The 25,806-nt window shown below is 42.4% G+C and overlaps 1 protein-coding gene across 1 annotated transcript in view; it reads right to left on the bottom strand.

Annotated features, from left to right (window-relative positions):
• SLC25A48 (solute carrier family 25 member 48) overlaps positions 1–25,806 on the bottom strand; it is a 72,880-nt gene that overhangs the window by 10,680 nt on the left and 36,394 nt on the right. The window contains exon 7 of the mRNA XM_064279702.1: positions 159–416. Coding sequence (XP_064135772.1) covers positions 159–416 — 258 coding nt within the window. The remainder of the gene's footprint in view (positions 1–158; positions 417–25,806) is intronic.

The following is a 25,806-nucleotide window of genomic DNA, read 5'->3' as shown; positions in this document are numbered from 1 at the left end:
GACAGGCCTGGCACATAGTAGGTACTTAGCAAAGAACTGTTGGGTGACTGGCTGGGTGAGTCCTGCCCTCCCCAGGGCTGAGAAGGGCATGGCAGACTCCCTGGCTGTCACACTGCAGTAGCTGTGCAGCAGTGGGCTCCAGTCTCTGTTGCCCTTACCTGCCATGCCTCCTGCCAGCCACACAGCACAGGGGCTGGGGCCTGCGCAGGCCTCGGGGGTGATCCACTCGTTCAGGAACACGTAGGGGATGAAGTAGAGGCAATAGCCTGGGACATCCCTCAGCAGCATGGCGCTGGCACCCCGGTACAGGCCCGCCAGGCCCTCACTCCGCACAATGGTTGCCATGCAGTGCACAGGCCCATGATAGGCTGGCTGCCCCCCCAGAGCCACTGCCCTGGGCTTCAAATGCTGATTGGCTGCAAAGACAGAGGAAGAAGATAGCAAATGACCCAGAGGGCAAGATACTGGCCATTCCCTGTCCCTGGACCCAGTCTCTGCCATTGATAATTCTCATTCACGTGGCTCACTGATTTTTAGCAAACGCTCTGACCTCCTTGGCAGCTCATACCGGGACTCTGAAGTCATCACAAGGATCCCCTGCCAACATGCACAGCCAGAATGGAGCCAATCCCAGCCAGGTGATAACACACCAGTTGCCTTGCGATATCCAGTGGTTTCTGGCCAAACTTCACTACATCTTTCTTCACCCCTGTGCAGCTAACTGCTTAGGAACAAATACATTAAACTAGACAAAGGTCTTCCATTTTTTTGAAGAAGAGGCTGTAAAATCAAACAGGCTGCATGCATGTGTATACCTGTGTGAAGGCAGTGCAGTGAATTGCTCACCATGGCCCTTCTAGCCATGGTCTTTGTGACTCACACACAATGATTGAGTGGGAGTATTCAAATAAGGTACATGGATACTGTGATAGTTGGGGTTATGTGTCAGCTTGGCTAGGCCATGATTCCCAGTATTGTGTGGTTGTCCTCCATTTTGTGATCTGATGTAATTATCCTTCATTTATGTGTTGTAAATTCTAACCTCTATCTGTTAATGAGGCAGGATTAGTGTGGAGTGTATCTTGAGTCAGAGCCTTGCAGGAGGGCATGACTCAAGTCTCACCTTTACTCAAGTCCCACCCTTCCCTGGGGTGTGGCCTGCAACCAAGGTATACATGCAGATGCTCTGGTGGGGTGCTCTTTCTCCCTCTGCTTCTGGATCCTGCATCTGTTCCATCACTGTCTGACCTCCAGTTCTTGGGACTGAAACCAGTGGCCTGCTGTCTGACCTACTAATTCTGGGATTTACTGGCTTCTGAAGCCCGGTGGGCCAGCAGCCTATCATCTGACCTGACTCACCAGCTTCTGCAGCCTTGTAAGCCAGCAGCCTGTGGTCTAACCTGCCGTTTTGGGTTTGTCAGCCCCGGCAGCCACAGGGGACGAGAGAAGCCTATGCCTGACCCACAGATTTGGAACTTGCCAGCCTGCACGACCACATGACCCATTTCCCTGATATGGTTCACAAGTTCTGTGAGATGTTGCAGCAAATTACAGAACCCAAGGACGGGGGTGCGGAGAGTACTAAGGGGAGAAGGAGTAGTTAATGTTACAGATGATGGAGTGGGGTAGCATTTTGGAAAAGCTGGACATTTGGGCATCTTTAACCTCACCTTACAGGAACCAGCTTTGTGCTGATCCTTCTAGAAGAAATTATTTCTTTAGTGTATGTGTGTACAGTGTGGCAAAAAGTAAGGAAGATTTAAGTCAAACTATATGGATTCCAAATCCCAGTTCCACCACTTACAAATGTTTTGACCTTGGCAGGCCACATTTTTCAGCCTCTGTTTCCTTATCTTTAAAAAAGGGGACAGGCTGTTGTGAATCTAAATAAGGTAATGCATGCCAAGTGCTCAGCATGGTGCTTGGAACACTGTAGAGGCTTAGTAAGTAATGAGCAGGGTTATTATTACAAGGCGGTCAGCATAAACCCCATGCTGGCTGTAGGGCGGAGCATATTCTCACTGGTTCACTTCATCCCTGGCCAGGCTGTGCCCTGAAACAGGTTATAGGGTAGCATTAGTATCCTTGGCCCTGCCAAGTCAGGGACCACAGGACCTACTGTCTCCTTGACTGAGTTCCAGGGGTCTACAGCTAGTCCCCGATTTATGACGTAATCGAGTTACAACGAACTGCACTTACACCATCCTTTTTTTTTTTTTTTGGTACATCTTATTGTTAGTAATATGTACTACATACAATGTTGCAGCACGTACATTGCTGATGTTATCATTCTCAGATGTTCAATTTTATGATTTACTGTTCAAAACACTGGTGTATACCAGGCTATGGCCTAGTCTATAGTGATGTTGGTGTCGGGAGTCGTAATGATAGAAAATTGGGCAATGTTCAACTCTAATGACATATGACAATTGAACTGCACTGGCACCCAATGGCCATTATGACTCTGACTTCATTGGTAGGACACTATAGCATGATCTTCTTCAGCATTTCATACCATAAGGAACAACAGTTGTTCATTTAAAGCTGAATCGTTCAGGTTTCTCTAATTGTAACACCTGCACTGCTTATACGCCAAAAAATAAGTCTAGCAAAAGAAGTCATGACACTGAAAATTCTAATCCAGAAAAGAAGGCAAGGAACGCTCTAGACATGAGGATCATTAAGGTCTATGGTAATGGAAAGAGAGTTGGCGAAATAGCACATGAGGAAGGATTGCCTCATTCTACCGTTTTGACAATCATTAAGGACAACAATAGATTCTGGAGACAGCTAAAGAAGTGATTGACATAAAATTAACAATTGTACAAACAAGAGGCAAGGGCTAATCCACAAGACGGAGAAATTGTTGATGATTTGGATAGAAGACCAAGTCCAGAAGAGGATTCCTATGCGTTTACTGACAATTCAAACAAAAACATGCAGCCTTTTTGAAAACCTGAAGGAACAGCAAGGAGAAGATGACCATGAGTATTTAATGAAAGCAAGGGCTGGTTTCATCACTTCAAATGTAGATTCGGCTTACGTAACATGCATTACAACCGAAGAAGCAGAGATCACCAATGTTGAAGCTACTGAAAACCTCAGTGATGAGCTGGACAAGATAATACAAGATGCAGACTATCTACCAGAGGAAGGAGAGAAATTGTCAAAAAATTTTACAGTGAAAGGATTAGCTGAAGTTTTTTCTAAACTAAATCAGTGGCTTCAGTTGCTTGAAAACATGAACCCAAATGCTACTCGCTTTGCTAAAGTCGATAGACAAATTCAGGAAGCAGCGAGGTGTTACCACAAAATAAATGAAGAAAAAAAGAAAAGGACCGCATAGATAATGCTCACCAATTTCCTGACTAGAAATGCCATTCTCATTCTCAGGGGTATTCCAGATGGTCAAGAACCTTCCTCAAGTGGAATTATTACTGCAACTGACAAAATGCCAACGTCCTGCAACTCTTCTACATTGTCAGAGTCAATTTTTATGATTTGTGTATTTTTTTTACATATGTATACATACCGTAGCTATGAGTTGGAATCGACTCAACAGCCAAGGGTTTTTTTTTATTAAAATATATCTAAGTTTATATGTAATGTTTCCAACCCTCAAGGACAAATAAAGATTGAGTTTGTAAAGATATTGATAATAAAAGGCAATAATAATGAAAACCAAAAAAAAAAAAAAGGTATATTTGACTTGTGTCAGAACCAACTTATGACAAAGTTTCAGGAATGGAACCCATCATAAGTGGAGGACTATCTGTTTGCTGACAGTTTCTTCTAGGGTCGCAGTTCCCGGCAGAGACTGCATCTCTCTCCTACTTAGTCCTCCCACTTGCTGCCTCCTGCCTTCCTCTCTGATGCCCTTTTCTCCATTTTTCCACCCTTTAGTACCACTTTGACTCATGGCCAGAGGAACTTCCCAGCTCCAGTATAGAAAGATCAGACTTTGTTCTCAACTCTCCTTCTTGGGGGAATACTATGACATGAGGAGGGTAGAAACAGAATGAAGTCTGGCTGTGACCACAAGCCAATTTTGCCAGCTAAGTTTAATTTCCCGTACACGTGCCTCCATCTGGTTTTACACATGCTGGTGAAAAGGCAGATCACTTTCATCACATGGTTCAACTGCCAAGTCCCCCACACAGTCCCATCTTTATCAGATAAAAGGTTAGGATCACACACTCAGCTTTATGGCTCCACAGTCCTAACTGAAGATTTGGCCATAAAGTGCAACCTGTACTTTCACCCATTCCAGAAAGTAGGTGAGGTCCAGGGTGAGGCTTCTATTTGCCTGGGAAGTGTGTTGGAACAAACTCTTTTCTCCTGTGGAGTGGCTACGGGGTTCAAACTTCTGACCTTTTGGTTAACAGCCAAACAACCATCTGTGTGTGCTGAAGACAGCAAATCGCTGCCATCCACAGTGGACCAAACGTGCATGGGCAGGGGGCTGAGTCCCAGTCACTTCTTCCTCAGTGGATCTCACAGGTGATGTGCAGGGGTGGTGCCCACTTCTGGGGAGTAAGATCAGATGCCCACTGTGAGGTCAGCAGACACGCCTTTCTTTCCCAAGCCAGCTATCACCCGGGTCATATATATTAATACATTATCTATTATGCATGCCTTAGGTCATCCTGGGAAATTTTGCCATTGGACATAATAGATGTCATTGGCCCCAAGTATATTGCTTTGTCTGTGCTACGCTAATGTCCATGTAACAGTGACCTGTCCCAGGAGTCAAGATTCTCATGAAAACTGCTATGGGTACGAGGATTCCAGGAGTTGCTGATTGAAAGAGAGTGTCTTGATAAAATCCTGCTTGTCTGGATGTGCAGATGTTGGAAAAATACTTACCAAATGTTGAGCCAGCCTTGTCAACAACAAGAGCCAAACAAGAACTAAACCTGTACAGATAGGCCCCATCTTAGGATGGGGTTCCATTCCGATGACCCTGTCATAAATTGGTGCCACAGACTGAATTGTGTTCCCCCAAAATGTGTATCAACTTGGCAAGGCCATGATTCCCAGTATTATGTGACTGTCCAGCATTTTGTCACTGATGGGATTTTCCTATGTTGTAAATCCTACCTCTGTGATGTTAGTGAGGCAGGATTAGAGGCAGTTATGTTAATGAGGCAGGACTCAATCTATGAGATTAGAATGTATCTTGAGTCAATCTCTTTTGAGACATAAAAGAGAGAAACAAGTGGAGAGACAGAGGACCTCATATCACCAAGAAATAGTGCTAGGAGCAGAGAGTGTCCTTTGGACCCAGGTCCCTACACAGAGAAGCTCCTAGACCAGGTGAAGATTGATGACAAGGACCTTTCCCCAGAACCAACAGACAGAGAAAGCCTTCTCTGGAGCTGACACTCTGAATGTAGACTTCTAGCCTCCTTGATTGTGAGAGAATAAATCTCTCTCTGTTAATGCCATATACTTGTGGTATTTCTACTGTAGCGGCACTAGTTAACTAAGATAGTCGGTTCTGACTTAAGTCAAACACATCGTTTTTTTAGTTTTCATTATTATTGCCTTTTATTATCAATAACTTGATAAAGCTGATCTTTGTCTTTGGGGTTTGGCATAAGAATGATAACATCAGCAAATTATGCACTGCAACATTGTATGTAGTACATATTACTAAGGATTAAAAAAAAAAACCGATGCCATTGAGCCGATTCTGATTCATAGTGACCCTATAGGACAGAGTAGAACTGCCCCATAGAGTTTCCAAAGAGTAGCTAGTGGACTCAAATCGCCGACCTTTTGGTTAGCAGCCAAACTCTTAATCACTGAAAGCCGATAAAAACAGAGAGTTGTAAGTGCAGTTTGTCCTAACTCCAATACATCATAAGTCGGGGACTACTTGTACTTGTTTTTCCTTTTCTTCTGAGGCTAAATAAGCTATAAGGAAATTCCTTCCCACACACATACATACGTAATTTTATTTTATGAATCATTTGAGGGTAAATTGCACACATCATGGTGCTTTACCTTTTGGCCGTGAAGCATGTGTGTGACCACAAACCTATTTACCACCTAGGTGTAATTCCCTACCCAATGTTTACATATTTCAGTATGGATTTCCTAAGAATAGGGATATTATTATATGTAACCACAGTACAGTTATCAGTTTCATTAGTCTACATAGACAAGACTTCTTTCTAATCTACTGTCTATAATCAAATTGTTGTTTGATCTCATCACGTCCCTTATAGAATTTTCCCCTCCAGGACAGAATCCAGTCTAGGGTCACAGACTGCATTTAGTTGCCGTGTCTCCTTAAAAAAAAAAAAAAAATCTGGGACATTTCCACTGCTCCCCTTCTTTTTCCTATAACTTTCCTCATTTTGCGTTTGCCTGATCAGTCATTCTCAAGAGCACTTGGTCTTCTCCTCTTCTGGTCTCCTATACTCATTTTTGTCAGTTTATTTGTTTTTTTTAACTGAGGAATAATTTGCGTGCAGTAACATGTATAGCTCTTAGCTGTCCAGACGATCAGTTTTAACTGTATGTACCAGTGTAACCACACCCTACCGAGAAAACGGTCACAGTCCACTTAGGCAGAACAAAGAGTCCACAGCCCACCTACCCCCTCCTGCTTTTCAAGGTAAAAGAACTTGGTGATAACAATAAAGTATCACCCATTGAGAAGCAAATCTTTTCTCCCGGGCAGTGGCTGTTAAGGGTCCATCTGCATTAGCAATTGTGGTGTGGATGATTCATATTGGGACCACAGAGCAGTACGTCATACAGTCTAATTGCTACAATTCTTGGCAAACATATGCCTGACATAAAAAATGCATCAAAACAACATCATTGGTTAGTCAAAAAAAACATAAACACCTAAAATGGCAAGGATGAATCTAAACTAATACTTATTTTTAATTGAATAGCAATAGGAGGAGAAATGGAAACCTATGACCAGCTCAAAATAACACTGCTGATGAATGAATACTAGTGCTTTCTTCTAGAAAACAGCAGAAATTCTTACCAGTTGTTCATGTGCTGCCAGGAGGGGCTCTTTGGCATGGCTGGGCGTGGCAGCCAGACTTCTTAGGGAAGTTGTTCTTGTTAGTTGGTGTCTAGTGCTCTCCAACTCATGGGGACCTCATGTTCCATATTTTATGCAGACAATGCACACATTATATGTTTTTTGCCAACCATAAACCCCTCCCTCCTCTATTTTCGTAAGCAAGCTATGCTGCAGGTTGTATGTGTGTGGGCGCGTTATTTGCTAAAAAATATGGTATAACAGAACGAAACTTTGCAAAGTGCTGAATCACAAATCTTGGTAACGAGCAATGGGCTAATGTTAGTTTATGGAAATGAAATTTTAATAATCCTCAAAAACTGACTTGGGAGATTACTGGCAAGTAGCTCTCGGTTGTATGCACAATTGAATCTGTGGACTTGCATGTAATCTGCCCAAAGAATCTGAGAAAAGACATGAGGTAGTTGCTGGGTCATGACTCAGTTTGCATTGAATCACCAACTCCCAGGCTTCTGCTCCTGAAACTCCAGTGTTTAGTCTTGTGGTGTACATGTGTATGTGAAGGGATTGATGTTAAACATTATTTTCTTCTAAAGTGAAATTTATTTCATTTCTCTAATCAGAATTTTTTGTTCTGCAATGAGGATAAAAATAAGAATCAAATTTCGATCTTTTCTTACAAGAGTACTTTGCCCTTGAGGCCATTTTGTGGTGCTGACTCTAAATCAATGGTTTATGACCTTTCACTATGAGTATCCCCCATGTGTCCAGTTTGTCATACGGTGTGGGGGGGGGCAGGCTTGTGTGTTGCTGCAATGCTGGAAACTATGCCACCAGTATTCAAATACCAGCAGGGTCACCCACGGAGGACAGGTTTCAGCTGAGCTTCCAGACTAAGACAGACTAGGAAGAAGGACCCAGCAGTCTACTTCTGAAAAGAATTAGCCAGTGAAAACCTCATGAGTAGCTGTGGAACACTGTCAATATAGTGCCAGAAGATGAGCCCCCCAGGTTGGAAGGCACTCAAAAGATGACTGGGGAAGAGCTGCCTCCTCAAAGTAGAGTTGACCTTAATGACGGGGATGGAGTCAAGCTTTCAGGACCTTCATCTGCTGATGTGGCATGACTCAAAATGAGAAGAAACAGCTGCAAACATACATTAATAACTAGAACCTAGAGAGTACAAAGTAAGAATCTACAAAAATTAGAGATAGTCAATACTGAAATGGAACACATAAACATCGATATTCTAGGTATTAGTGATCTCAAAGGGTCTGGTATTGGCCATTTTGAATCAGACAATCATATAGTCTACTATACCAGGAATGACAACTTAAAGAGGAATGGTGTTGTATTCATCATAAAAAAGAAAATTTCAAGATCTATCCTGAAGTACAATGCTGTCAGTGATAGGATAATATCCACACACCTACAAGGAAGACCAGTTAATATGAATATTATTCAAATTTATGCACCAACCACTAAGGCCAAAGATGAAGAAGTTAAAGATTTTTATTAGCTTCTGCAGTCTGAAACTGATCAAAAAAGCAATCAGGATGCATTGATAATTACTGGCGATTGGAATGGGAAAGTTGGAAACAAAGAAGGAGGATCGGTAGTTGGAAAATATGGCTTTGGTGATAGGAACAATGCCAGAGATCAAATGATAGAATTTTGCAAGACCAACGGCTTCTTCATTGCAAATATCTTTTTTCACAAAAAAATGGTAACTATACACATGGACTTCGCCAGATGGAATACACAGGAAACAAATTGACTACATCTGTGGAAAGAGATAATGGAAAAGCTCAATACCATCAGTCAAAACAAGGCTAGGGGCCGACTGCAAAACAGACCATCAAATGCTATATACAAGTTCAAGCTGAAACTGAAGAAAATCACAGCAAGTCCACGAGAGCCAAAATACTACCTTGAGTATATCCCACCTGAGTTTAGAGACCATCTTAAGAGTAGATTTGATGCATTGAACACTAATGATTGAAAACCAGGCGAGTTGTGGAATGACATCAAGGACATCATGCATGAAGAAAGCAAGAGGTCATTGAAAACGCAGGAAAGAAAGAACAGACCAAGGTGGATGTCAGAGGAGTCTCTGAAACTTGCTCTCAAACATCAAACAGCTAAAGCAAAAGGAAGGAATGATGAAGTAAAAGAACCGAACAGAAGATTTCAAAGAGCGGCTTGAGAAGACAAAGTAAAGTATAACGATGTGTACAAAAAGTTGGAGGTAGAAAACCAAAAGGAAAGAACACATTCAGCATTTCTCAAGCTGAAAGAACTGAAGAAAAAATTCAAGCCTCAAGTTGCAATAGTGAAGGGCTCTATGGGCAAAATACTGAAGAACGCAGGAAGCATCAAAAAAAGATGGAAGGAGGATGCCCTTTACCATCGCTCTTATTCAACATTGTGTTGGAGGTCCTAGCCAGAGCAATTAGGCTAGACAAAGAAATAATGGGCATCCGGATTGGCAAGGAAGAAGTAAAATTATCTCTATTTGCAGATGACATGATCTTATACACAGAAAACCCCAAGGAATCCTCAAGAAAACTACTGAAACTAATAGAAGAGTTCGGCAGAGTCTCAGGGTACAAGATAAACATACAAAAATCAGTTGGATTCCTCTACATCAACAAAAAGAACATCGAAGAGGAAATCACCAAATTAATACCATTTACAGTTTTTTTTTTTAGCACAGTAGCCCCCAAGAAGATAAAATACTTAGGAATAAATCTTATCAAAGATGTAAAAGACCTATACAAAGAAAACTACAAAATACTACTGCAAGAAACTAAAAGGGACCTACGTAAGTGGAAAAACATAACTTGCTCATGGATAGGAAGACTTAACATAGTAAAAAATTCTGTTCTACCAAAAGCCATCTGTATATACAATGCACTTCCGATCCAAATTCCAATGACATTTTTTAATGTGATGAAGAAACAAATCACCAACTTCATATGGGAGGGAAAGAAGCCCCAGATAAGGAAAGCATTACTGAAAAAGAAGAAGAAAGTGGGAGGCCTCACTCTACCTGATTTTAAAACATATTATACAGCCACAGTAGTCAAAACAGCCTGGTACTGGTACGACAACGGGCACATAGACCAATGGAACAGAATTGAGAACCCAGATATAAATCCATTCACATATGAGCAGCTGATATTTGACAAAGGCCCAGTGTCAGTTAATTGGGGAAAAGATAGTCTTTTTAACAAATGGTGCTGGCATAACTGGATATCCATCTGCAAAAAAATGAAACAGGACCCATACCTCACACCATGCACAAAAACTAACACCAAGTGGATCAAAGACCTAAACATAAAGTCTAAAATGATAAAGATCATGCAAGAAAAAATAGGGACAACATTAGGAGCCCCAATACAAGGCATAAACAGAATACAAAACATTACTAAAAATGACGAAGAGAAACCCGATAACTGGGAGCTCCTAAAAAGCAAACACCTATGCTCATCTAAAAAAAAAATTCACAAAAAGAGTAAAAAGACCACCTACAGACTGGGAAAAAATTTTCAGCTGTGACATCTCCGACCAGCGCCTGATCTCTAAAATCTATATGATTCTGTTAAAACTCAACCACAAAAAGACAAACAACCCAATTAAAAATTGGGCAATGGGTATGAACACACACTTCACTAAAGAAGATATTCAGGTGGCTAACAGACACATGAGGAAATGCTCTCGATCATTAGCCATTAGAGAAATGCAAATTAGAACTACGATGAGATTCCATCTCATTCCAACAAGGCTGGCATTAATCCAAAAAACAGAAAATAATAAATGTTGGGGAGGCTATGGAGAGATTGGAACTCTTATACACTGCTGGTGGGAATGTAAAATGGTACAACCACTTTGGAAATCTATCTGGCGTTTCCTTAAGCTAGAAATAGAAATACCACATGACCCAGAAATCCCACTCCTCAGAATATACCCTAGAGAAATAAGAGCCTTTACACGAACAGATATATGCACACCCATGTTTATTGCAGCACTGTTTGCAATAGCAAAAAGATGGAAGCAAACAAGGTGCCCATCAATGGATGAATGGATAAATAAATTATGGTATATTCACACAATGGAATACTACCTATCGATAAAGAACAGTGAGGAATCTGTGAAACATTTCCTAACATGGAGGAACCTGGAAGGCATTATGCTGAGTGATTAGTCAGATGCAAAAGGACAAATATTGTATAACATCACTATTATAAGATCTTGAGAAATAGTTTAAACTGAGAAGAACACATTCTTTAGTGGTTACAAGAGGGGGGAGGGAGGGAGGGTGGGAGAGGGTTATTTACTGATCAGATAGTAGATAAGAACTACTTTAGATGAAAGGAAGAACAACACTCAATACAGGGGAGGTCAGCACAACTGGACTGGACCAAAAGCAAAGAAATTTCCTGAATAAACTGAATGTTTTGAAGGTCAGCGGAGCAGGGGCAGGGGTTTGGGGACAATGGTTTCAGGGGACATCTAAGTCAATTGGCAAAATAAATTCTATTAAGAAAACATTCTGCATCCCACTTCAAAGTGTGGCATCTGGAGTCTTAAACGCTGGCAAGCGGCCATCTAAGATGCATCAATGAGTCTCAACCCACCTGGATCAAAGGAGAATGAAGAACACCAAGGTCACAAGGTAATTATGAGTCCAAGAGACAGAAAGGGCTACATGAACTAGAGACTACATCATCCTGAGACCAGAAGAACTAGATGGTGCCCGCCACAACTGATGACTGCCCTGACAGGGAGCACAACAGAGAATCCCGGAGGAAGCAAGAGAACAGTGGGATGCAGGCCCCAAATTCTCATAAAAAAACCAGACTTAATGGTCTGACTAAGACTAGAAGAATCCCAGCAGTCATGGTCTCCAAACTTTCTGTCGGCCCAGGACAGGAACTATCCCGAAGCCAACTTTTCAGAGATGGATTGGACCGGACAGTGGGTTGGAGAGAGATGCTGATGAGGAGTGAGCTACTTGCATCATGTGGACACTTGAGACTATGTTGGCATCTCCTGTATGGAGGGGAGATGGGAGGGTAGAGAGGGTTAGAAAGTGGCAAAACAGTTATGAAAGGAGAGTCTGGAAGGAGGGAGCAGGCTGACTCATTAGGGGGAGAGTAAGTGGGAGTATGTAGTAAGGTGTATACTAATTTATATGTGAGAGACTGACTTGATTTGTAAACGTTCACTTAAGCACAATAAAAATTATTAAAAAAAAATAAAACTATTAAACATGGCCCATGCCATGTAAAAAAAAAACAAAAACATTTTTTAGCAAAAAAAAAAAAAAAGATGGAAGGAATACACACAGCAGTTATACCAAAAAGAATTCGGCCATTTCAAGAGGTAGTATATGATCAGGAACTGATAGGACTGAAGAAAGAAGTCCAAGCAGCACCGGAGGCATTGGTGAAAAAGAAGGCTCGAGGAATTGATGGAATATCAATTGAGATGTTTCAACAAACAGATGCAGCACTAGACGTGCTCTCTCATCTATGCCAAGAAATTTGAAAGATAGCTACCTGGCCAACCGACTGAAAGAGATCCATATTTATGGCTATTCCCAAGAAAGGTGATCCAACCAAATTCAGAAATTATCAAACAATATCATTAATATCACACGCAAGCAAAATTTTGCTGTAAGATCATTCAATAGTGGCTGCAGCAGTATATTGACAGGAAACTGCCAGAAATTCAGGCCAGATTCAGAAGAGGACATGGAACCACCGATATCATTGCTGATGTCAGATGGATCCTGGCTGAAATCAGAAAATACTGGAAGAATATTTACCTGTGTTTATTGACTATGCAAAGGCATTCAACTGTGTGGATCATAAGAAATTATGGATAACATTGCAAAGAATGGGAATTCCAGAACACTTAATTGTGCTCATGAGGAACCTGAACATAGATCAAGAGGCAGCTGTTTGGCCAGAACAAGGGGATACTGAGTGGTTTAAAGTCAGGAAAAGTGTGCGTCAGGGTTGTATCCTTTCACCATACCTATTCAATCTGTATGCTGAGCAAATAATCTGAGAAGCCGGACTCTACGAAGAAGAATGGGGCATCAGGATTGGAGGAAGACTTATTTACAACCTGCATTATGCAGATGACACAACCTTCCTTTCTCAAAGTGAAGAAGACTTAAAGCACTTATTGATGAAGATCAAAGATAACAGCCTTCTGTATGGATTAATCTTCAACATAAAGAAAACAAAAACCCTCACAACTGGACCAATAAACCACATCATGATAAACGGAGAAAAGATTGAAGTTGTCAAGGATTTCATTTTACTTGGATCCACAATCAACACCCATGGAAGTAGCAGTCAAGAAATCAAAAGATGCATTGCACTAGGCAAATCTCCTGCAAAAGACCTCTTTAAAGTGTTGAAAAGCAAAGATGTCACCTTGAAGACTAAGGTGCGCCTGACCCAAGCCATGGTATTTTCGATTGCATCATATCCACGTGAAAGCTGGACAAGGAATAAGGAAGACTGAAGAAGAACTGACGGCTTTGAATTGTGGTGTTGGCAAAGAATATTGAATATACCATGGACTGCCAAAAGAACGAACAAATCTGTCTTGGAAGAAGTACAACCAGAATGCTCCTTGGAAGCAAGGATGGTGAGACTGTGTCTTACATACTTTGGACATGTTGTCAGGAAGGATCAGTCCCTAGAGAAGGACATCATGCTTGGTAAAGTACAGGGCCAGAGGAAAAGAGGAAGACACTCAACGAGATGGATTGACATGGTGGCTGCAGCAACAGGCTCAAGCATACAACGATTGTAAGGATGGTACAGGACTGGGCAATGTTTCGTTCTCCGGTACATGGGGTCACTATGAGTCGGAACAGACTGGACAGCACCTAACAACAACTATGAGTGTTGTCGAGTTGGTCCAGACTAACAGTGACACCTTGTGACAGAGTAGAACTGCCCGTATAAGGTTTTCTCTGTTGTAATCTTTACAGAAGCATATCTCCAAGTCTTTCTCCCTTAGAGCTGCCAAGTAGGTTCGAACCAGCAATCTTTCAGTTAGCAGCTGCGTGCTTAACCATTACACCACCAAGGCTCCTAGGGATATCTCAAAAATTCAAGATGTGTGTGTTTTCTTTGTTTTCCCAAATTCAGTTAGGTAAAACTAAGCTCCTGCACCCAGATGGGCAGGATGTTCAATTCAATAAAATCGGCTCCCACCCGGGTCCTAACCTCTGCCTAGGAGTGGAGGAGGGCCTGCACTGTTCTAAAAAGAGCCCCTCCCTGGTCCCTCAGACTTGTGCAGTTCAGTCCCAGCCATTGCTCCTTACATCACACACTATGGCTATCAGGCACTACTGCTCTGCTTGAAGTGGCCGACACCTTGCTTGCTGGCCTCCTGCCTGCATCAGGAGAACCCTCTGAAGTCAGGTGCCTCTGCAGGAGGCTCTTTGGAGGAGAAAGATTCCAGATTTAGCCAGTCCTAACAAAAAAAAAGGTACCTGGAATTCCCTGGATGGTACAATTGGTTAATTCACTCAGCTGCTAACTGAAAGGTTGGAGGTTTGAGTCTACCCAGAGGCACCTTGGAAGAAATGCTTGGCGACCTATTTCCAAAAAATTACCTATTGAGAACCTTATAGAGCACAGTTCTACTCTGATACGCATGGGGTTACCATGAGTTGGAATCAACTCGATGGCAATTGGTTAACAAATGCTTTTGAAGCCACCCCCTCGGGGGTCTTCTTCCTCGGAGGAACTGAACTGACTCAGGCTCAGGGCTGTGGTCCCCACAGATCTGCCACCATTGTCCCTCTCCTCAGAATCCAGGAACCTAGCCAGGGCACACTGCTGTGCACAAACACAATAATTTCGTTTCTCTCCCTTTTCAGATAATGCTGTTCAAGCTCTTCAGTGGGCCATGACCTTGGACATGGAACAGCTATCTGACACATAATGGCCAGTTACTGATCCACCAAGATAAGGAGGCCCAGCCCTCAGGAACTCAGGAGTGGCCAGGATCTGGAAGGAAAAAATGTCATTCAGGCCTCCTCCATGTGTGTGCATGGGTGGGTGGGGAAGTGAGATGGGGAACTCAATGCAGTTTCTCAAAAGGTCAATTCCAACAGAAAATCCTTGACAAATCAGCCATTCACAGAGGCCCTGCTCGTTCCTAGTAAGTGTCATTCAGGTTTAACAACTGTTCCCTGGACAAATAGGTCTAGGCCAGTGGGCTCTTAAACTGGAAGTTGGGAGCATGGGGTTATTTCAAGGGGCCCAAGAATCCATAAGCACGACGGGTGGACAGAATTCCTAAAATATCTCACATATACATGTATGACCACTTTTATCATATGTTAAGTAACACAGTAAAAAGTTTTCTTAAAGATGTTACAAATCCACAGTAGCTTCTTGTCATATGGGTTTTCTTAATCTGTAGACATTTAAAAAGCAGCTACTGTTCTGAGTTGAACCACATGTTATATATTCAAAAGGCATCCTAATACTAGGAAAAGCCAGAGGCTGTTATTGCTGCTGCTGTTTTCTAGCACGTGGTTTTTCCCCTAACCAAGGCATTGATTTTCCTGATGGTGGGGATCACACACTGTGGCCTGTCCCAGAGCCCTGTGACCCCTTGGCTGAACCTCAGGTGTGTATCAACATCCATCCAGTGAGCATCAGAACATCTGCTCTGGGCAGGTCTCAGCCCTGAGGACTCCCAAAGACTCCTACACTCAGCATTAATCAAAGGCTGGCCCTGTCTGAGCCTTGTGCCAGAGGCTTCAGATACTCAAAGAAACTCCAAAAACACAGTCACACCTACAGCACTGGTCTAAGATGCCTATGGAGGCAACCCAAAGACCTCAGGAGCACAAGTCCTCCAGCATAGCCTCATTGGGTTGGGTTTCAGTGGCTGGTGTCCCCCTCAGTTTGCTTCCCCAGGATATTACCAACTGGGAAGTTCTTGCCTACTTCCCATTTCTAAAGAGTCCAGCAGTTTCTTCATGACTTGAAGCAGCCCTGGACTTGAGTTCTTGCTTAGTCACTATTTACTGTATAACCCTGTGCAAAGGACTCGACCTTGTTGGGCCTTTATTTCCTCATCTATAAAATGGGAAGAATAAGTGGCCTGTCCACCTCATTTGGCTTTTGTGACAATTAAATGAGAATGTTAATGTTGTTCTTTACTCTTGTATTTTACTCAAGTGAGTGGTGTGCAAATGTGCTTTATTCAAGACAAACAGCCATCGTTCCTATTCTTACTATTCTGTCCTGACGTGACTCTGAATTCCAGAAGTGCTGAACCTGCCAACCTCAGGCAGCTGTGGCCTGCAGCCAAGCCTACTATGGGTGACCGTTGATGACCACTCAGGGCCAAGAGCTGCCAGTACAGATGTCAAGCCCAGAAATTAGAACAACAACTTGCTTTTGTGAATTGATTTACAGAAAAGGTGAATGTGTCACCAATGGATGACTTGCACAATGGTGTGTTATGTTGCATGTCCCTTCATTAATCCCTGTTTGCTATGTGGAATCACAGTTTGAAAATGAGCCAGTTCAACTGCCCAGAACTCAAAGGCTCCTTTTGAACTGCGTGGCTGTATATTTGGCCTCTGCATTCACCTCCTCCCTCTACTCCTGGGCTGCCACTGCTCCAGCCCTCACTTCCCATTGGCAACCTAGAGCCTGTTTGAGAAGAAGCCTCAGTCTGCATAGTGGTCTGGCTTATCTTCAAGTTTTTGTGCCCCTTGTTATGCTCTAAGAGTGCCTGCCATTCCGTATAGGCTTTTACAGCATTAGGGTGGAGGAGTATGTGTCCTTCCAGAGAGTTTGCCACCGGTAATCCCTATCCCATAATGGGAAAGTCCTGGAAAATCCCCTGTATCAGAAGACTGCTCATCCTCCAGGCCAGCTTGCCTGGAGAAGAGTAACTTCCTTGTCAGATGCAAACCTTTATGGTGGCAATAAAACTATGCCATGAAAGAGACAAAGTCTGAGTATTTTAGGGCCTCTGAGGCACAGCTGATGACCTTCTCAACTAGGTTTATCTGAGGATTTAGGGAGACCATAAAAATAGTTTTGCCCCTTTTCACTACCACCCAGATCCTAGACTCAGATGGGCTTAGTACTCTGGTGTGTATTTGATGATCATCCCTGACCAGATCTACCATATACTTGTCAGTTTATTCTACTGTTGTGGCTTGCATGTTACTGCAATGCTGGAAGCTGTGCCACCATTTTTTCAAGCACCAGCAGGGTCTCTCATGGTGGACATGCTTCAGTGGAGCTTCCAGGCTAAGACTGGGAAGAAGGACCTGGCACTCTACTTCTGAAAAAATTGGCCAGTGAAAACTTTATGAATAACCGTGGGACACTGTCTGATATTGTTGTTGTTGTTAGGTGCTGTCCAGTCAGTTCTGACTCATAGTGACCCTATGTACAAGAGAACGAAACACTGCCCAGTCCTGCATCTTCCTCATGATCGTTGTTACGTTTGAGCCCATTGTTGCAGTCACTGTGTCAATCCATCCCATTGAGGGCCTTCTCTTTTTTGCTGATCCTCTACTTTATCAATCATGATGTCCTTCTCCAGGGACTGGCCCCTCCTGATAACATGTCCAAAGTAAGTGAGACAAAGTCTCACCATCCTTGCTTCCAAGGAACATTCCAGCTGTACTTCTTCCAAGACAGATTTGTTTGTTCTTCTGGCAGTCCACGGTATATTCAGTATTCTTTGCCAACACCATAATTCAAAGAAGTCAATTCTTCTTCACTCTTCCTTATTCACTGTCCAGCTTTTGCCTGTATATGAGGTGACTGAAAACACAATGGCTTGGATCAGGGGCACCTTAGTCCCCAATATGACATCTTTGTTTTTTAACACTTTGATCTGTTGCAGCAGGTTTACCCAATGCAGTACATCATTTGATTTCTTAACGGCTGCTTCCAGGGGCATTGACTGTGGATCCAAGTAAAATGAAGTCCTTGATGACTTCAATATTTTCCCCATTTATCCTGATGTTGCTTATTGGTCCAGCTGTGAGGATTTTTGTTTTCTTTGTGTTGAGGTGTAATCCATACTGAAGGCTGCAGTCTTTGATCTTCATCAGTAAGTGCTTCAAGTCCTCTTCATCTTCAGCGAGCAAGGTTGTGTCATCTGCATATTGCAGGTTGTTAATTAGTCTTTCTTCAATCCTGATGCCTCCTTCTTCTTCATATAGTCCAGCTTCTCAAATTATTTGCTCAGCATACAGATTGAATAGGTATGGTGAGAAGATACAGCCCTGACGCACACCTTTCCTGATTTTAAACCACACAGTATCCCCATTGTTTTGTTCAAACAACTGCCTCTTGGTCTATGTACAGGTTCCACATGAGCGTAATTAAGTGTTCTAGGATTCCCATTCTTCACAATTTGTTATGATCCACACAGTCAAATACCTTTGTATAGTCAATAAAACACAGGTAAACAGAATATGAGCCCCTGGGGTTGGAAGGCACTCAAAATACAGCTGGGGAAGAGCTGCCTCCTCAAAGTAGAAATCCAAGCCAAACCCACAGCTGTCGAGTTGATTCCGACTCATAGCGACCCAGTAGGACAGAGTAGAACTGCCCCAAAGGATTTCCAAGGAGCAGCTATGAATTTGAACTGCTGACCTTTTGGTTAGCAGTTGAGCTCTTAACCACTATGCCACCAGTAGAGTTGACCCTAATAACACGGATGGAGTAAAGCTTTTGGGACCCTCATTTGCTGATATGACATGATTCAAAATGAAAAGAAACAGCTGCAAGCATCCATTAGTAACCGGTACGTGGAAAGTACCAAATAGAAATCTAGGAAAGTTGGAAGTTGTCAAAAATGAAATGGATGCTTGAACATTGATATCCTAGGCATTAGTGAGATGAAATGGTCTGGTACTGGCCATTTTGAATCAGACATCACATGGTCTGCTATGCCGCAAATGACAAATTGAAGAGGAATGGCTTTGCACTCATTGTCAAAAAGAACATTTCAAGATCTATTCTGAAGTATAATGCTGTCAGCAATAGGATAATATCTGTATTCCTGCAAGGAAGACCAGTTAATGCAATGATTATTCAAATTTATACTCCAATCACTAAAGCCAAAGATGAAAAAATTGAAGATTTTTACCAACTTCTGCAGTCTGAAACTGATCAAACATACAATCAAGATGCATTGATAATTACTGACGATTGGAATTTGAAAATAGGAAACAAAGAAGAAGGATCAGTAGCTGAAAAATAGAAACAAAGTCAGAGATCTCATGATAGAATTTGGCAAGGCCTACGACCTATTCATTGCAAATACCTTTTTACGACAACATAAACGGTGACAATACACGTGGACCTCACCAGATGGAATACACAGGAATCAAATTGACTACATCTGTGGAAAGAGATGATAAAGAAGCTGGATATCGTCAGTCAGAACAAGGCCAGGGGCCGACTTCAGAATAGATCATCAATTGCTCATATGCAAGTTCAAGTTGAGGCTGAAGAAAATTAAAACAAGCCCATGAAAGCAAAGGTACAACCTTGAGTATATCCCACTTGAATTTGGAGACCATCTCAAGAATAGATTTGACGCATTGAACATTAACGACCAAATACCAGAGGAGCTGTGGGATGACATCAAGGAAATCATATCTGAAGAAAGTGAAAGGTCATTAAAAAGACAGGAAAGAAAGAAAAGACCAAAACGGATGTCAGAAGAGACTCTAAAACTTGCTCTTGAATGTAGAGTACCTAAAGCGAACAGAAGAAATGATCACATAAAACAGCTGAAGAAAAGATTTCAAAGGGTGGCTTGAGAAGACAAAGTAAAGTATTATAATGAAATGTGCAAAGACCTAGAATTAGAAAACCAAAAGGGAAAAACACGCTCGGCATTTCTCAAGCTGAAAGAACTGAAGAAAAAATTCAAGCCTCGACTGCAATACGGTCGCTGTGAGTCGGAATCGACTCGACGGCACTGGGTTTGGTTTGGTGTTTTGGATGGGCAAAATATTGAATGACACAATAAGCATCAAAAGAAGATGGAAGGAATACACAGAGTCACTGTACCAAAAAGAACTGGTTGATATTCAACCATTTCAGGAGGTAGCATATGATCAAGAACCAATGGTATTTAAGGAAGATGTCTAAGCTTCACTTAAGACATTGGCGAAAAACAAGGCTCCACACAGCAGAGGACCCCTGAGGGAGCAGGAGATCAGTGGGATACAGACCCCAAATTCTCATAAAAAGACCAAACTTAATGGTCTGACTGAGACTAGAGGAATCCCGGCGGCCATGCTCCCCAGACCTTCAGTTGACATAGGACAGGAACCATCCCCGAAGACAACTCATCAGAAATGAAAGGGACTGGTCAGCGGGTGGGAGAGAGATGCTGATGAAGAGTGAGCTAATTATATCAGGTGGACACTTGAGACTGTGTTGGCAACTCTTGTCTGGAGGGGGGATGGGAGGACAGAGAGAGAGGGAAGCAGGCAAAATTGTCAAGAAAGGAGAGACTGAAAGGGCTGACTCAAGAGGGGGAGAGCAAGTGGGAGTAGGGAGTGAGATGTATGTAAACTTATATGTGACAGACTGATTGGATTTGTAAACGTTCACTTGAAGCTTAATAAAATTTATTAAAAAAAAAAAAAAAAAAAACAAGGCTCCAGGAATTGATGGAATACCAATTGAAATGTTTCAACAAATGGATGCAGCACTATAGGTGCTCACTTGTCTATGCAAAGAAGTTTGGAAGACAGCTACCTGGCCAACCAAATGGAAGAGATTCATATTTGTGTCCATTCAAAGAAAGGTGATCCAACAGAATGCAGAAACTCTTGAACAATATCATTAATATCACACGCAAGCAAAATTTTGCTGAAGATCATTCAAAAGCAGCTGCAGCGATATATCAACAGGGAACTGTCAAAAATTCAAGCCATATTCAGAAGAGGACGCAGAACCAGGGATATCATTAGTGATGTCAGACGGATCTTGGCTGAAAGCAGACAATACCGGAAAGATGTTTACTTGTGTTTTATTGACTATGCAAAGGCATTCGACTGTGTGGACCATAACAAATTACGGGTAACATTGCGATGAATGGGAATTCCAGAACACTTAATTGTGCTCATAAGGAACCTGTACATAAACCAAGAGGGAGTCTTTCGAACAAAACAAGAGGCTACTGTGTGGTCTAAAGTCAGGAATAGTGTGCATCAGGGTTGTATCCTTTATTCAATCTGTGTGCTGAGCAAATAATCTGAGAAGCAGGACTATATAAAGAACAAGGAGGCATCAGGATTGGAGGAAGACTTATTAACAACCTGTGATATGCAGATGAGACAATCTTGCTTGCCGAAAATGAAGAGGACTTGAAGTACTTATTGATGAAGACCAAAGACTACAGCCCTCAGTATGGATTGCACGTCAACATAAAGAAAACAAAAATCTTCACAGCTGGACCAATAGGCGACATCACGATAAACAGAGAAAATACTGAAGTTTTTAAGGATTTCATTTTACTTGGATTCACAATCAACGCCCATGGAAGCAGTAGTCAAGAAATCAAATGATGTATCGCATTGGGGAAATCTGCTGCAAAAGACCTCTTTAAAGTTTTAACGAGCAAAGGTGTCACCTAGAGGACTAATGTGTGCCTGACTCAGGCCATGGCATTTCCATTCGCCTTATATGCATGTGAAAGCTAGACAATGAATAAGAAAGAACAAAGAAGAATTGACTCATTTGAATTATGATGTTGGTGAAGAATACTGAATACAGGCAGTCTGCAGGTTATGAACATCTGACTTACATACAACCTGTAGTTATGAACCAACTATTATAAAACCTATTACCTTGGTAATCTGGAGACTGCCTGTATACTAAAACAAAGATTTGACTAATTAACATTAGATAGGAACTGTACCTAATCATTCTGACTTAAGTACTCATTCCACTTAAAAACAGACTTACAACAGTATTTGTTTGTAACCTGGGGACTGCCTGTATACCATGGACTGCCGGAAGAATGAACAAATCTGTCTTGGAAGAACTACTGCCAGAATGCTCCTTAGAAACAAGGATGGTGAGACTTTGTCTCACGTACTTTGGACGTGTTATCAGGAGGGACCAGTCTCCGGAGAAGGACCTCAGGCTTTGGAAAGTAGAGGGTGAGCAAAAAAGAGGAAAACCCTTGTCTTAGTTATCTTCTGCTGCTAAAACAGAAATACAAGTGGATGGCTTTTACAAAGAGAAATTTATTCTCTCACAGTTTAGGAGGCTAGAAGTCTGAATTCAGGGTGCAGCTCCAGGTGAAGGCTTTCTCTCTCTGTTGGCTCTGGGGCAAGGTCCTTGTCATTAATCTTCCTTGGTCGAGGAGCTTCTCAGTACAGGGACCCAGGGTCCAAAGGACACAATTCTCCTGGTACTTGTTTCTTGGTGGTATGAGCTGCCCACATCTCTCTGCTTGCTTCTTTCTTTTATATCTTAAGACTGATTTAAGACACAATCTAATCTTGTAGGTTGAGTCCTGCCTTATTAACATAACTGCCGCTAATCCCACCTTATTAACATCCTAGAGGTAGGATTTACAACACATCAGATGAAGAAATGGTGGACAATCACACTGGGAATCATGGAGTAGCCAAGGTGACACTGAAATTTCTGGGGGACACGATTCAATCCATAACGACCTCAACTAGATGAATTGACACAGTGTTTGCAATAATGGGTTCAAACACAGCAATGATGGTGATTGATGGCACAGGACCACTATTTCCTTCTGTACTACATAGGGTTGCTATGAGTTGTAACTGACTCCCTGGCAACTAACCACAACAACTTGCCCCGATCCACCCCACAGCTGGCCCTTTATGCTGCTCACAGTCCAGTCCAGCTTGTCCCCTCTTGGTGTATCCAAAAAATGAGGATCTTTTTCTTCTCCTCAAACCCTGGCTATGCTTTTCTGTCCTTTTTATTCTATTAAGATTATCTTGGACAGGGCGAAGCCAGGTTTTCTGATGTGAATTGTCTCAACTTTCTTCCTCTTGCTCTCAAAAATCTCTCTGCATTTTCACTTTCCTTCTTCTTCTCTCCCAACTTGGAAAAAAAAGCTTTTCCTTGTCCACTCTTTAGTCTCTCCCAATTTTGCCCCAACTTCAGTAAATTGCCCCTCCTCACTCTCCTACATGCTAGATGGTGACACCAGTTCTCACGACTCTGTTTCAATGAAGTTGGACAGCCTGGGGTAATTCCCTGCCTCACTGTGTAACAGCTGTGTAAGCATGGGCAAGTTGCATAAGCCAAGCCTCAGTATCCCCACTTGTACAATGTAGCTAATAATAGCACCTATTTCATAGGGTTGCTGTGATGATTAAATAATGGAATATGTATTAGCAGAGTGCATATGGCACAGTGCTCAATCATTGTCAGCTACAGCTATCTGAGTCATGATAAAACTCTGCTCCTTCCCAAACTCCTTTGCTGGGTCTCCTCATTGCTGTCTACCCTCTCCTTTTTTGTGGCACTCCTCAGCATTCATATATAATGTCACAGCTCTCACCATCACTTCTATGTCTATCACACCCATGTTTATACCTCCAGCTCTGACACTTCCGGCTCCAGTCCCACAGGCACCTCACACAACATGAACCAAGCCAAACTCACTTGTTCTCACTCAAGTCTGCCCTCCCACCCAGGCTCCAAAGCAGTAGCGGCAGCAGTGACAATAAGTACTTACTGATCACCTGCTCCATGCCAAGATAGTCTTACACGTTTGCCATTTAATTCTCTAAGTGAGAGATCCCACCTCCCTCACAGTTATCCAACTTTGAAACCTTGTGTCATTTTTGACACTTTACTCTGTCCTGCTTGCTTCTCATGCTCAGCCTGGTGGTTCTATATCATCAATGCCTCTTGAATGGTTCTATATTACCGATGCCTCTTAAAATCTGTCACTTCTCTCTGCTCCCAAGCCCACTGCTCTGAGTCAGGGCTTCTTAGCCTCCAAAACTACCTACCTGCCTCTAGTATTCCCACCAGCTTCCACCTTAGGAAACTTGAAAAAGAAGACCAAGTAAAATTCAAAGTAATCAAAAGACAAGAAATAATAAAAACTAGAGCAGAAATCAATGAAACTGAAAATAGAAAATAAATGGAAAAAAAAAAAAATCAATGAAACCAAAAGCTGGTTCGTTGAAGAGATGAATACAATTGCTAAACCTCCAGCCAAGCTAACCAAGAGAAAAAGAGAGAAGGCACAAATCACTAATACCGATTCCATGGACAATAAAAAGATAATGAGTATTTTAAGTGAAACTCTTCTGTACGATACTGTAATGGTGGCTACATGACAGTACGCTATGTGACACAAAGAGGGCACCCTAATGTTAATGTAAACTATGGACTTTAGCTAATAATGATATATCAGTATGAGCTCATCAGTTGTAACAAATGCACCACATAAATACAAGATGTTAATGGGAGACATTGCGGGGGGGTGGGGGGAGGAGGGGTGTATGAGAACTCTTTGTACTTTCTGCACAATTTTTCTATAAACCTAAAACTTCTATCAAAAAAAACATTATTAAAAACCAATACAAGAAAACAAACCACACAGAGTGAGTTCACACAGGGATGATAGTCAGCCCTTGGCCTCCGGCTGGGGCTGGTGAGGCTACTTGGATGGTCAGCACAGAGTTAACGCTGAGTCCTCCTCTGAGTCCCCAAACTCTGCCCTCCTGTTGTGCTGGGGCTTTGTGATCTGCACATTAATTAGGCTTGTAATGAAAACAGAGGCCTGAAAGCTCCCAGAGAGGGAGGAGTGTCATTGGCCATTGGCCTCCAGGATGTGTCTTGGCCCAGGCAAGCCTCACGGGACCACAACCCCAACGTCCAGGTCTGGCCCAGCAGGGTGCCGAATGTGACTCATGCCTACGCAAAGTGCGATCATAATTTAAAAAGGGAGAGTACCTTCCCAGGTGCCTTAATAAGAAGGGCACATCTGACTGAAACCTGGCCAGTGTTCCCTCACTTGCCAAGTGGCAGAGGCCCCAGAGGAAAGCCTGTTAAGTTGGAAGCGTTTACAAGGGGCATGACTGGCATTTAATATGCAATGGTGATCAGTGTCAAATGGAAATTCCCTGTAACTTCCGTGAGCACTGGTGCAATTTGGTAAAGCCCTTTTAGATAATAACGTTACAATATATGTTGAAAATCTTTAAAATGGATTTTATGGGTTGATTTGTGCCTCTCAAAAAGATATGTCCAAGTCCTAGCCCCTGGTACCTGTGAATGTAACCTTATTTGGAAATAGCACCTTAAATTAACATTAGGTCATATTGGAGTAGGGTGGGCCCTAATCCAATGGTACTGATGTCCATATAAGAAGAGAAGAGATAGACAGACAGACAGATGCAGAGGGAATATGGCCCTGTGAAGATGGAAGAAATTGGAGTTAGGCCTCTATGAACCAAGGAACACCCGGGGCTACCAGAGCTGGAAGAAACAAGGAAGGATCTTCCCCAGAGCCTTCGGAGAGCATGGCCCTGCCGGCACCCTGAATTTGAACTTCTAGCCTCCAGAATGGTGAGAGAATACATTTCTGTTGTTTTAAGCCACCAACAGCAGCCACAGAAAATCAATACAACAGTCATACCCTTTGGCCACTTGTGACTCAAAGTGCCCACACGGTTGGGGAAATAACCCTAAAAGAAAGCAGCATTTTATGGACAAAGTTGCTGATTATATCATTAT

The sequence above is a fragment of the Loxodonta africana genome, chromosome 2, assembly GCF_030014295.1.
Source record: "Loxodonta africana isolate mLoxAfr1 chromosome 2, mLoxAfr1.hap2, whole genome shotgun sequence".
Classification (NCBI taxonomy): Eukaryota; Metazoa; Chordata; class Mammalia; order Proboscidea; family Elephantidae; genus Loxodonta; species Loxodonta africana.
Note: the sequence above shows the minus strand (reverse complement) of the source record. Positions and strands in the feature narration are given on the sequence as shown.